Below are 14,504 nucleotides of genomic sequence, written 5' to 3' on the forward strand. Positions count from 1 at the left end.
TGAATGAGATCCAAGAAGCGCTTCGGCACACTGCTGTTATTGGTGCAACGGCTGTCAGTTTCCTTTCTCACCTGCCGACACATGCAGTTTTGACGTGGCAGCAGGATGCTGATATCCGTGGGCGTGAACCATCGTACGGAATACTTATTAGGAACTGCTTTACTCCCTTTTTCTTACCCTCTCACTCTTCTCAGTTCTCACTCCAGTGACGTTGGGTGGGTAAAGTCACCAGCGAAGAACAATCAGAATTGTTTTTAATATTACATCCCCATTTGAGTGGGGTGTTACAATTTGGGGACGAAAGGCCAACCAGCTTGTCTAAAACGGAGACTATTCCTCTTCCAACTGCAGCCTCCCTCAATTTGTCTAAAACGCATCTAGATCCCACCTCAATACTTAGAGGAAATACTCTTCAGAATGGAATGGAATAGTATATGGGTACAAATGCTGTAGTATTTATATAAAACTCTGACATAAACTCTTGGAAATGTATAAAACCTTACCACCCTTTCCACTACGAGCACTTGATTCATGCACTGGGGCCATTAATACAATAGCAGAATTTATGGGGTTTAATCCATATCGGACATGAAGTGAGAGATGCTCCCTTGATTTAGTTAACCTCTTATACAGTTTTGTTACCATATGACATGAGAGCTTGAGTAGTGGATTATCTTTCTCAGTAGGACATTTTGGGTAATACAAAAGTGATGGTAAGGAGATTGGCAGGCTATGATATTTAACAATGTTCCCCTCTAGCAACTCCAAGCTGCCTACTATTCCCCTTTTTGATATTATAGCCCCACGACTAGTTTTCTTTACTTTCCACCAGAAGCTAGAAAATAATCTATCACTTTAAGCATGTGTGGAGGGAACTGATGTGGTATAGCTGACATAGGAAAAGTCCTTAAATACATCTGCTCGGGGTATAATGGCTTACAAATCTGGGGCAACAGAACATAGATACAGACTGTATATACTGTATATTACAATTTCACTGTAAACAAAGAAAACAAGGTTGTGTAGAACCATAACATTAGACGACTATCTGTTATTATAATGCTATTACATAATATCCCAGTGTCACCTATACATTTCAGCTGAGTCCAGTATCCCCTTGTCCAACTTGAAAAAGTATTATAGAGTTTCTCCTTTTCAAAATGTAGACAAACCATGCAAGCCACCAAAACATTCTCTGTTAATAACATGTGCAAATGCTCCTGATATTATAGCAGAGGCGTTTCTATGTGGCCATAATCTGTGTAAACATTAAACATGGGGACATGAGAGTGGGTGTGCAAAAGGGACGGAAGAATCGTGGCACACTATTTATTTTCTGTTTCTATGGAGGACAAAACAAATTAGCAATCTTAGCAGACACAGTTACCCGAAAAACAGAAAATAATGTTGTTCTCTTCTGCACAACTGAAAGGTTTCTTCACAGTCAGAAATTCTCTCAGATAAACTTCTCTCAGTTACCCATCGTCCTCACCAGGGTCTTGACCTAACTGCAGTTTGGCATTGTAACTAACTTCAGTGGGCCAATTCTCCCATTCGTTCGACGCTGGCACTCTATAGAAGTGTGCTCTTCAACGATAAATCTGAGTAGCAAGATGCCTGTAATGGGCAGATAACATTGAGTGGGAGAGCGGTTTGCTGATGTCAACGTTGTGAACAGTGTCCCGTGGTGGTGTGGTTATGGTGTTGGTGACTACAAACACAATAGCATTTTACTGATGGTCATGAAAAGATCCAGGCTTATTGTCGTGCCATTCATCTCCAGTCAGTACCTCATCTTTCAGCATGATAACGCATGGCCCCATCTCAGAATAATCTTTATGCAACTCCTGGAAGTAAAAAAACAAACAAAAAACAGAACCAGTTCTTCCATGGCCTGCATACTCACTAAACATCTTTTTTTTTGGTTCCAGATTTATTGCTTTTAAATCTGGAACCATCGTGTCTGGCACAAATATGTGTGTATCACTTGGATACAAACTTGGGTGCAAAAAACAGAAATAACTCGGAGGCTAGTCTCTCATAGGACTAAGACATGACAGATTGAGGTGCAGATTAATTAACATAATAGCATTGTTTGATGTTATTGCATGAAAATGAAAAAGTTTGTCCTGAAAATAAATGGATTATAGACTGAGTTGTGGTTTGCTTCGACCATAAAAGCATCTTGTGCATTGTACATTAGCGGTGGATGAGATGGAGAACTTTGGGAGTTGTATAGCACAGCTATTTAGTTCAAAGTTAATAGTTTCATAGTGTCATGACGTGGCAGACACAATCCTGTTAGACTTAATTGGGCAGACAGACAGAAGACCTAATCAAAGAACATGTTTTTTTTCTTCAGAGATGTAAAACACGTTGCAATTACAAAATATCCATTTCAATTGCACTTTTTAAACTACAAAAGTTCATTTAAACTTTTTTATAACTTTATATTGTGCTACCATTCAAATAAAAAGTCAAAGGCTCTACTACCAATTTCCCCGATAACAGGAACATCAGCTTGTTGGGGACCCCACAGAGAGAGTTGAGGACCTAAGAGATGAAAAAGGTCCCTGGCCTGAGTAAAGGGATTAAAAGCATTTCAAGGATCAAGAAATCAATGTTTACTTTGAGTTCATGATACAAGAGTGTCTCTAAAGTTCTTTAAATCTGCCTCATATTAATAGATGAATGCACAAAAATATCACAGAAAAGGTAATACATCTACAAAAAGGTGTATATGAAAGTACTAGTGCTAACTTAAGCTTTACTCCAGACCATAGTTGTAAATGTGGACAGCTTCCTGTCAGATTAATGATTGGGTTGCCAATAATCACAGAAGTTATTAAAATCATTTAATATACTTTATTCAATGTTCTTTATTTACATTACACAGTTATAAATACTTTTTCTTTATTTTAAATAACCAATACTTACTGAGTTATAAGTGGTGCCAGTAGGAGATAAAAACATTGTCAGAGAAACATTTAAGTTGGAATCTGTCATCCTGGAAGCCATCCAATGCAAACAGCCTGACCAGAACACTACTTCAGACAGGGAGGTCATCTCCTGCCATCTTCTTGACAGCTGAACATCTCTACAATGTAGTCCTATGAGAAATCTGTCAATATGACAGCACAGTTCTATCACCGCTGCTGTGCTGTAGACAAGCATCTATGATGCCAAGTAATCAGCTATAGGATGAAGTGACGGGGCGCTGGCCGGAGGGGAAAGCGTAAAAGAAATGTCTATAGTGTCTGAGTAGTTTCCATTGGACTCATCCTTGGGCAACATCCTCTTGGTCATCCTTCACCTAGGAAAGTATAGAAGAGAAAGGGAAAAGGGGATATTTGTCAGATTACACAGAAGGTCCAGAGAACAAGAAGGGCAGATAAATTGATCGAGGACTAATTGGCAGATGTTTTTCCACCTTTATGGTTACTGGTTAGATGCTCTTACCACTTGGTCACCTGCCTACCTTGTAACACAGTGTCTCCCAACCCTTTTCAGTTACTGTACCCCCAAAATGTTTTTGCACTGCTTTCAGTACCCCTGAAGTACCCCCTCGTGTTAATTTCACTAGTAAGTCTATGGTGTCATGAGTGTTTTCAAGTACCCCCTGTGGAGAGGCCAAGTACCCCCAGGGGTCCTAGTACCCCTGGTTGGGAACCACTGTTGTAACATTAGCTCAGTCCTGTGAAAGCAGAAACTAGACATACAGGCAATAGTCTCTGTATGTAATCTTGTTTAATTTTCGTTGACTTCTGAAATTCAATTCGTTTTTTTAAAATCAATTCACATTTTTTTAAATAAGAAATTCACTATGCACATTTTCTACATCATGATGCGGTGACTTTAGTTTTTCACTGAAGTTGCACATGTAGCTCCATATTGTTGTTGTCCAATCACAAGGCATCAAACTGTTACAAATACAATTGCAGCATGTAATTAGGAGATATCAGGCTAATCAAAGAAAACTGGAATTTTAAAAAGCTAAATGAGTATCACAGGATTCAGCACCAAACAAACAGGCAAGCTATTCTTCTTATAATCTGGTGTTGGAAACCAAATGGTATATTTTTCATTTCTTAAATGAGGACCTCATTTAAGAAATGAAAAAAAAAAATCTAATAAAGGACCTTACCGTAGTTTAAACTCTCACACCCCTATTTTGCAATAGTACAAAAAAGGAGAGTACAAACCTGCTCTACCCCTTCCACTTCAGGAACATAGAACTGCAACATATTCTGGATGCCACTCTTCAAAGTGACTATGGAGCTAGGGCAACTGGTGCAGGAGCCCTGCAACTTCAGCTTGACAATACCATCTTCAAAGCCTCGATACAGGACATCTCCACCATCCTCCTGCACCGTGGGCCTGGGGGAAGCCACATTTATTACAATTACTAATACTGCAATGTACAGAGCAAGATCTGACACCAGAGAGAGAAAACAAAAAAGCTAATGTACAGCTAATGTAATAATACCTGATCCGGGTGTCCAGAAGCTCTTTGATCATTGTAATCACCTCATCATCATCATCTGAGGGTGCTAGAAAGACACATGCAAAAGTTGCTCGCAGTACTTAAAAAAAATAATAAGAAAATTGGCGCAACCATGTTTAATATACAGCCAGAGACAAGAGTTTTAATAGGTTTGATGGATTTACAGAACCCACTCCAGCCAATCAGAGGGGCCCACAAGAACGTTTGTTAAAAAAAATTATAAGCCAAAATGAGAAATAACAAGCCAAAATGAGAATGACAATATATTAGGAATCATGTTGTTGTTGATTTGCTGTATACTAATTTGTTCTTTTTAATTTTAGAGAATAATTTCTGTTAAAATTGAAATTATAAACATCTGCATTTGTTTTATGATTCCATAATGCATTTTCAAGATGACCAATCTGTGACCGTAGGGACAGTACATCAGATCTTGCCAGCTTGTTACCTAAAGATCTGAGTTGTGGATGATATCAAGTTAAAGTAACAAAAAAAGAATATGAATTTGGGTGTTTCATATATTCTGGAGGGAACTGTATAGTGCTTGCGTGTCTATGTTCCATACCTGTATCTGCACGAGGGGTGTCCTCTTCATTAATAACAGGAAGTCCAGATGCAAAGAAGTCCATAATTGCAGCAAAAACATCAGGTTTGATCAACTTCCATTCAAGATCTACATTTGCCTATATAAGGAGACAGAAATTATTTAATTTCTAAACATGATTTAGTATATTCTTTAAATAAACATAAATAACTGGTAATGTTACCTTAGTAATGGTGATGAAATCAGGTCCCAGAAAGACGCCCTTGACACCATCAATTCTAAATAGCTGCCTAAAGGCATACGAAGTTACAATGTTAGAAGTTAGTGCTGTAATAAAATGTCAATTACTTGTTATTTTTGTGTCGAACCATTCGACACAATGTTAGGAGGCAGAGTATCAGCAGCTAATGCATCATTAACCTGGCAAGGGGGCAACAGTAGGCTTCCCGGGGTGCAGCAAAATCCATGGTTCCTCGTTCAAGGACCATGCATCCAGGTAGAAACTTTAAGCTATTTGGGTTGGGAGTGTCTTGAGTCTGAATAAACATGGTCCTCTCTGGAAATAGAGGGGCACACTCCTGTTAAAACCATTTAAGCTATTCATGTGCTAAAACACATTTTGGTATAGCAAAACGTTGTGCACAATAGAGACATAGGTACCATCTCGATTCACAAAGTTTCACTAAATACTGCAAGTATGTACTGTGCCAGTGATGGTAATATACGTACTTTCAGGTATATAGTAAACCATTACGCAAGTATTGGGACATAAGCCACATAAAATTAGTACTACTAACGCAATGAACAGAAACCAGAGTTTATTTCTGCATGCAACAGTGCCCACAAAAATGTGTTTTCTAAGAGATGTTATGGATTGTTTCAGAGAAAAGTTTTCATAAAAATATACTATCCTGTATCTCTCTTAATTAGAGAAACCTGTTTTAAAAACAGGTTTTTAGAATTTTCTTGCTAAATTATAAAATAAAACAATACAGAATCATTACATTTACAAAACTATTCAGACACTCTTTGTTGAAGCATCTTTGGCAATGACACAGGTTCTCCCAATTCCACACAGAAACACTGGAAAATACTTCTGCTTCGGTCCTTTCACTCTATAAACTTTTGTTGTTGCATTATAACTTCTAAACCTTAGCAAAGTATTTTTTGCTGCTAGTATTGGATGGAAATCTATCAAATATGTTGGTTGACTAACGGTTTTCTTTGCATAGTTTTTACACAGTTGTCAAAGCAAATACTGACAGGGTGGGCATCTTGATTAACCAATGTCATGAAGCCGTTATTAGATCGTGGTAGTGTAACGTTGATTGCGTTTCAGTGATGTACTGTAACATTATTTGCATGCCGGAGAGAATATAACATTTGTAGCTTATCATGGAATGTAAAATGGTATTGTGAAATATTTGTCCGTTAGCCCAGGGCTTAAGCATACAGAGTGAATCCTTAGTCTATAGTTAAACCTTAACCCAGCACTAACAAACTCTTGTATGGACAGAGGCTAAGCTAACACAGGGCCAATCTTAGCCTGGGACTGAAATAGCCCAGGGCTTAGAACAATGCAGTGTGAAAGGGCCTTTGTCATCTCCCTGACTAAGGTCCCCCCCCCCCCCGATTGTTCAGTTTGGCTGGGCAGACAGAGGGGACAATTATTTTGACCTAATGGCTTGGATTTTGCTCTGATATGCACTGCCAAACATGAGACCTTTATATATAGACAGGTGTGTGCCTTTCCAAATCATGTCCAATAAACAGAATTTACCACAGGTGGTCCAGTCAAGGATGCTCAATGGAGACAGGATACACTTGAGCTCAATTTCAAGTGTCAGAGCAAGGGCTCTGAACACTTATGGATAATTTGCTAATATTTCTAAAAAATTGTTTTACTCTGTCATTATTGGGTATTTAATGTAGATTGAAACCAACATGGGGTATTAAATGTACATTGATTAGGAAATCTGTTTAATTAAGAATAAGGCTGTAATGTAACAATGTGGAAAAAGACGTCTGAATACTTTCTGAATGCATATAGGTAGTGCCATACACTAGATTGTTTTCACACTTACCCGAAACCACTGAAAATGGTGGCAAGGGCCATCTTCTTGTGACAATGTTATGTCGACTCCAGTGCAGTCCAGCATACTGATTTGCATGCACAGTAAGGCTAAAGGAGAAAAAAAAATTATATGGTTGATTTAGGCTAATAATACAAAATAGAAAGAGAACCAGCCATGCTAGATAACAGATAATCAGATTCAAATGTCATCATGCTTTTAGAGAAAAGCTAGCCTTACAAAGCATGATGCTAAGTAGAGTTATTCCAACACTAACATTCGGCATTAGCTGTCAAAGTATAGTGTGTGATTAATTTAAAATGCTTAACACTTTATTTTGCTGAAGTTTGCGTTACATTTTTCTTTTGAAAGCCTTAGCACTATCCATAGACGGTGCTTTAAGGAACCATATGTAAGATTGTAGCTATACTACTAGCATAAATACAACCAATGACCAATGTTAGCAACATTAGCTAGCGTGTAAGCAGAATTAGCATGCAAACAAACCAAATTGCTCATACTTAAGACAGTTTAGCTCATGTCACTCAGTATTTATGCAGGCATTTAATGAATGGAATATACGGTAATATTATATCTGAGATACGACTTTTACTTTACAAAATAATTGGATGATCCATATTCCTATATGTTGTAAAGAGGTTACTTTCACTTTCTGCCACTAGTTCGGATCCGCCCACAAAATACGTCATCGATGTTTAATAACACAAAAAGGGTCTATTCCGGTTGCGTTTGGTAATGGAAGACGAAGAGAAAGGATTCTACACAGTGCACCTTTAAACTTTTTCACCGGCGGGTAGCGAATCAGAAACAGTCGAAAGGGTTTGTGCTGCTTCACAAACAACTTGTGACTGCAATGAAGTACCGGATTATGTTGGAGTCAGAGTGTGTATCTGAAATTAAATGACATAACTTCGGAGTCATACAAAGATGCCAACAAAAAAAGAAGGGCATGGGGAAACATTCGCAGATGACTTGGAATCCTGTGTTAAAATGTAATCACATATAGTACCTCGCCGTTTTAGAAAACAATTTCGATGAGCACACCACTTGTAACTCGTTGGGTCTCAACGCAAATATCTTTCCTGAAATGACAGTATCACTGGGGACTGTTTTTGGCCATTCAACTTCAATCAAACTGGCCTGCAATCTGCAAATTGTGTTCACAAAGGCCTGCAATTGGCAAATTGTGTTCACAAAGATTATACACGTAAACCGTATTTTTGCCATGTCCGGATATATTTGATACGTTTTTGCCGTCTCCACTTATGTACGTTAACGATACGCGATAGGTGATGCGGACAAGTAAATGTCTATATCGTAGTTGCGAACGAAACTAAAAAGTCAACTAACTGGTCATAAATTACATTATCTGTCTAAGTACATACTATGGGAATGTTCCATTGAAACCCCTAAGTCGAAACCTTACTGGTTACTGATAACGTGATTTTTGTGGTGCTAACTCTCATATCTGCGTCAGACCTATTGCTGGCTTCAGATGGCCGATAGTTTGAGTGTACTCAGTTAACTAACTAGCTACATGTCTAGTTGAAAAATAATGTAAAAGCACGCATTCCCAAAGTCTGAAAGATAACTGTTTCCAATGAGAACTTACTGTCTTGAAATTCTTCCAGAAATACCCAACAACCTTCCAATTTGCCTGAGAGTCGCCATGTTTGTCATGCAGGTCATCATCAATGACTCAATTTCCGTAAACTAAGCGGGGGCGGAAACAGTCCTTTGCTAAATCTTATGTATCTGAATTAATACAGAGAATTCATTCTGAGCCTTGTGTTAAAGGAAATAAAGACCCATGAACATGAAAAACAGTCACATTTAAAAACAAAAAGGACATTGATAAAGCATTAGCATCGCCTAATAACTACGAAAAGCTTAATCCAGTGCAAGTTACTCTCCAAAGAATTCCACCACATGCGACCGCGGCAAAAAAGAAAAAAAAGCACCGTCCAGAATAAGGAACGTCCAGTTAACCAGCAATTAGTTTTTTATTTGCAGTTGGCAAGCAATATAATTGACTTACCGCCCCCTACTGCCCTGGCGTTTTGGCCAAAAAGAGATAATCATTACCCAACATGCATTTGAAATCCTATCTTTTAGCAAGAAGCGACAGACATTGGTTAACGTTTTCCTGTAAAGCTGTACTGCAGAAACCTCCATACAATCTTATATAAAAAATAAACGGGGAAGCCTAATTAACAAAGACGTTCTGAAGTCTTGCTTGTCAGGCATGGTCATCTCACTGGTTGTGTTTAAATCGAAATATTGGAAGGCTTATTTGGTTGTCAGTGCTTTTAAAATAGTGCATATTTTCTTTTTGTAACTGTATTTGGTTGGTTATTTGCATTGGATGGTATGGTTGCTGTATTTTGATTTCCCTGTGTTGTGTGTTTCAATTTTGTTTTTCTTTGCTGATCCCCATCTTGGCCAGGACACTCCTGTAAAAAATATTTTTAATATCAGCAAGCTTTTTCCGGGTTAAATAAAAAATTTAAAATTTAGGGTTAGGTAAATGCTTCTGACAGCTATGCCCCAACAAACGTTTTACAGATTAAGTTCAAGCAAGATGTTCGGGTGCCCATAAGGCAATACCAATGTTTGACAAATGTATTTTGTAATGTTCACGGTCATTGCTTTTGTTAATGTGTATTTGTCTGTTTTTATTATTGTTGTAATACAGGGCTAAATTGTAATAGACCTAGGTCTCAACTTCAATATAATAAAAAAAGACCACCTCCGGTCTCGCTCACCCCTTACTATTATTTTAAGTTTTGTTGCATTTGTGTGAGGGAACCAGCAAAAAAGCATTTCATTAAATAATACCTATTTTATTTATTTATCCCTTTTACATGACAAATACAACTTAAACAACAGCAAACCGCTTATACAACTACAAGCCATTATGTTCGGGAGTTATTTGAGATATCGATTTCCATGGATAGAAGCTAAAGGAAGCTCTTGATTTTTTGGTGTGGCGGACTAACAAACACAAAAAGTTTGATCTGCAACATTGGAAATTAAGGCAACAAACAGACTGACCACTATTGCATTCATTTATTTGTCTTCACATACGGACATACAATGACAGTGTTCATCAAAGGTAAGCTTTGCATGACTCAAGTATTTGATATGGATGCCTTTAGAGTTCAGCCGGTGATGCTTGCTGTTAAAAATCAGCCACCATGCTTTTCTATACAAAGGACTGCATAAATCAGTCACAAATCAAAGACAGTCAAAGACATGAAGACAAATGTTGCCATTACGTTTTTGAGATAACAGCTTTGTGAAGTTATTTTCAAGGTCCTTATCTCAACGCATGCAGTTCATGAGTAAATGATAATTGCTGCAGATGCTGTCTGCGGTCTTCATTTGCACATCAAATTAACATAAAAATGTTTTGAACAAATAAATCACAATGGAAGCCCCCCCCCCCCCCCCCCCCCACCAATACATTTAGAATAATTTCTCCAGCACATCTTTACACTTTGGATCAAATGGTTGAAAACCTATGTATTGGTCCACACTATCACCAGGTAATGTAAAGTAATGGATGAATAGCAACTGTTAGAAAGTGCTTCATTATTCTACAATATTCAGCAAAAGACCAAATCAGCATTTGACGCATTTGATGGAAATAAAACCCAGGAGGAATGCTAAATCTAAGGTGTATTCATCCTAATCAACCAAACATGTTAGAGCATAGGTTTTCAACACTCTCCTGGGGACCCCCCAGCCATCTCACAATTTAGTTTTTGCCCTGAAATAGCTCCTGATTCAACAGGTAAGGGCTTGTTAATTAGTTAAAAAGTTGATTCAGGTGTGCTAGCTCTGGGAAACCCCAGAAGAGGGTTGAGGACCTATGTCGAGTATAATGTTTTGGCAGTTTTTATTGGACAAATTCAGGTAGCTTACTCCTAGTGTTGTTCTTTCTGGTTGAATGCTTTGCAATAAAAACATTTTGTTTTGCAGAATCAATACAACCCTGTTCAAAGGTATGGTTTTATGCCAAAGCAATGTGTAGACTTCAACTAGTGTGTCCTCTGAGCATGCGTAGGAAAGTCTGACACTACAGGTGCAACTTATTTTTCAACAACGTGAGTTTTGCTTGAGGTGTGTGATAAAGGTTGCATTGATTCTGGTATGTTCTGAGTGGGATTGCTGCTGGTAAACTGTTTGTGCATGTTGAGTAGTGCAGGTACAGTGTAGAAGTACTGATTGAGACCATGATTGTGTTCTTGCAGTTGTTGATTGTGAATGCTTAGAATGACAGTGAAGTAGTTGCTGATTGGTAGTGTGAAGATGCTGATTGTGAATTTTCTACTCAGTGCTGATCGTGAGACTGGAGATCTAATAGAAACATTCCCCTTAAACAACTGGCTTAGTTCAAAATTAGTAAACCAACACAATAGTACATACAGCAGAGCAGAGGCACCTACTAGAGGACAAACATAAAGAACTCTGACCTCAGTGAAGTATGTTATTGTATGCCTTGCATGTAGATACATAAGGTTGACTTTAGCAGCACACACAGTACCCTCTGTAATAACTGGAACAGTTGTCTTTTTGGTCTCTACACTAAAATAGCTTGGATTGGTAATCAAACAGGGGGGCAGCATATAGATTCACAGCTTTTAGTTATGGGTATTTGTATACATACTGTTTTGACCATTTAGAAACGATTCAGGCCACTGAAATTATTGGGACAATTAGCTTGATCGGTGTTTCTGGTTAATCACAAGTGTTGCTTCAAATAATATGTGCAGGCATTAGAGAGCTGTCAGTCTTAATTCTAGCATTTGCGTTTTACATCAGAATGTTATTGGTATCTGCCAACGTGAGGCCAAAAAGACTCAATGAAAGTTAAGGAAAGCATTAGAAGTGTGACAAATCTGAAGTAATCTGTCAGAAACATAGCCAATACCTTAGGCATACCAAAAACAACAGTTAAGAAATAATCAAAACGAAGAGACGCACTAGAGCTCAGCATTCGAAAACAGCCTCTGGTAGGCCAAGACCTCTATAGTGGACAACAGAAGAATGCTCCCCATTAAAACAACAAATATGTAAGAAAGCAAAGTAACTCATGCCTTTAATTCGCCTAAAAGAAAATGTAAGAAAAAAATAACCCCCCCCTGCATCTGCTGGGGTCAACAGGTTGTATTTTTCAGGCAGTTATTGCATGCAAATGATATGCAATCAAAGGCTAAACATGGTAATAAGTCCCAAAACAGTTAAGTCAATATGTACAAATAAGGAATGGAGTGAATCTAGGTGGACCAGGACAGGGGAGATATCTGCAGACAATATTTACATGTAATCCTTGTATTCTTCTGTCCATTATTGCATGCAGATGACATGCAAACATACTACACATTATATTAATATGTTCCAAAAGAGTGAAATCAATATGTATTAACATACCCTCAAATAAAAGCTGAGAATCTAACCTCATTGTAATCATTTGATTTTAAATCCAAACATTTTGAGTATATCCACACAAAAAAAGAACTGCTTCACTGTAGTAAGTATCACTGAGGGCACTATAAAACGACTAATAGTGACTAAGAATACAATTGCTGTCGGGTCAAATCAAAGGCTAAAATGTAGTTGAACAATTCCTTATAGTTCGACATGTACAACAATCCAGCATTTGATACTGTTATTATAAATGATCCAATATGACAGCACTGCTAGAGGTACATTTACCTACACAGCACAAAGTATACACCACTCCATGGGCTAAAACAGTAATCTCTCAAATACTTCCAAAATACTAGAAATTATAAGATATCGAGCAACCATTCCATGAGGCCTTTCTAGGGAGAGAATTCCTGAATGAGTAGAGGAATGGTAGTGACATCATCACCCTGAGAGACCCGGCATGTCATGGAAATCCAGGAATCTCACAGAGCGATAGGGAATAGTGTGAATGTAGGTGGTCCAGGATAGATGACAGATCTATCCAGTCCGTATTTACAGGTAAACCCCCAACACGAAACCTACCTGAAGCTTTCTAAGTTAAACGTTGGCAATAGAAAATGGGAGGACAAACAGCTGTAGGTGGGGGGAAAAAGCATTGCCAAATCCTGTGCACAACAAAGAATAACCTCTGACACCAAAGAAAAGGACAGTTCCGAAACATAGGGAAAACTGGAACTGACCTTAAACTATTCTACTGCAGAAAAAAAGCACACTGGTGATCTTGTGCGATGTCAAGACAGATCTGAGTTTGTAAAGATAAGCTCTTAAAGAGTTCTATGCCGCCTCGCAGTCTAGCCCAGTGTGGATGACAGCATGCGGTATGTATGCTTTTGTGCGGTGTGAGCAAAAGTGGGCTCCAAAGCTGGCTCCACTGCTCTGTAGTGAATGATGGGATTTTCAGGGCTTCTCTTGTGGGGCCTTGAAGTGAAAGGGCGCAGAGACAAAGGGGTCTACTGCACCCACCTCTGAAGTCCAGGGGTGTAAGGGCCCCACATTTACCGGACCTACAGCAGCTTGCCGGCTCACACTGGAAACCACCCTTTGAGCTGTTACAGGCTGCTGAGGCAAGGAGCCCTCAAAGTGTCGGGAATACTTGGACAGGGCCTGTGGGCGGAAGGGTTTCGGGGACACCTGGCTCAGGAGAGCCGGTTCAGGTACCACAGGGTTAACCCCAGCAGGGTGAGAGTGATGGGGGGTCCTCGGTTTCATGAAGGGGGCTTGTAAGAAAATGTCTGGATGCGTTTCAGCCACAATGGGCGGATGTGGGAAAGGGGCATTTGAGAACACATCACCTGCCTTCTCCTGTCCAATCCTGAAGGGAGCTTTGGAGAAGACATCAGGGACAACATCGACCCCACCTGCTTGCTTGGACATCTGGTAGGAATGATTCTGGGTTGAGGATGGGGAATGTTGGGGGGATAGTGTGGAGAGTTGTGGGTGTGCATGTAATGGCTGGGAGGGTGGGAGGATTAATTCAGACCTATGCTCCTCCTCTTCCTCTGAATCCAGCAACAAAGGCCTAGAGCCACCACAGTCATGGACTACTGGATCACGTTCACTGGCTCTCCTGCCCTGCTCCTCCTCCGCTCTCGCATCTTTTTCTTCATTTTCCTCCTCATCACTGGAGTGAACATGGCCCTGGTATGCCCTGAGCCCTTCTCCAGGCAGCAGAATGTCTGAGCCCCCGTCGTCCAGGGCATCATAGCCATTACTCTCCCCTTTCAGCTCTGCGGAGAGAAAACACAAAGAATACAAATAAAAAATGTGTAAATGGACAAGACAATACATCTATACATTAATGTATACATCCATTAAGATTACACTGAAAAACCTCAAAGCGTTGAACACTACCGACTGTGGTTGTTTG

At 39.2% G+C, this 14,504-nt stretch overlaps 2 protein-coding genes across 14 annotated transcripts in view; both read right to left on the reverse strand.

Annotated features, from left to right (window-relative positions):
• Positions 1–2,847: 2,847 nt before the first annotated feature.
• Positions 2,848–8,823, reverse strand: nfu1 (NFU1 iron-sulfur cluster scaffold homolog (S. cerevisiae)). The gene is given in 8 exon segments (NM_001311047.1): positions 2,848–3,313; positions 4,203–4,377; positions 4,487–4,550; positions 5,070–5,187; positions 5,272–5,338; positions 5,469–5,604; positions 7,133–7,230; positions 8,754–8,823. Coding segments are annotated over 8 exon segments (762 nt in total). The 5' UTR covers positions 8,822–8,823; the 3' UTR covers positions 2,848–3,277.
• A 1,372-nt stretch (positions 8,824–10,195) lies between these two features.
• LOC105014257 (AP2-associated protein kinase 1) overlaps positions 10,196–14,504 on the reverse strand; it is a 40,638-nt gene continuing 36,329 nt past the window's right edge. For 12 of the 13 annotated variants that reach the window (XM_029124535.2, XM_029124530.2, XM_029124532.2 and 9 more), the window contains one exon: positions 10,196–14,364. In XM_029124535.2, the coding sequence (XP_028980368.2) occupies positions 13,535–14,364 (830 nt within the window). In that variant the 3' untranslated portion in view covers positions 10,196–13,534. The remainder of the gene's footprint in view (positions 14,365–14,504) is intronic. The other variant, XM_029124541.2, reaches the window with a different exon arrangement.

This window comes from Esox lucius, chromosome 13, assembly GCF_011004845.1.
Source record: "Esox lucius isolate fEsoLuc1 chromosome 13, fEsoLuc1.pri, whole genome shotgun sequence".
Classification (NCBI taxonomy): Eukaryota; Metazoa; Chordata; class Actinopteri; order Esociformes; family Esocidae; genus Esox; species Esox lucius.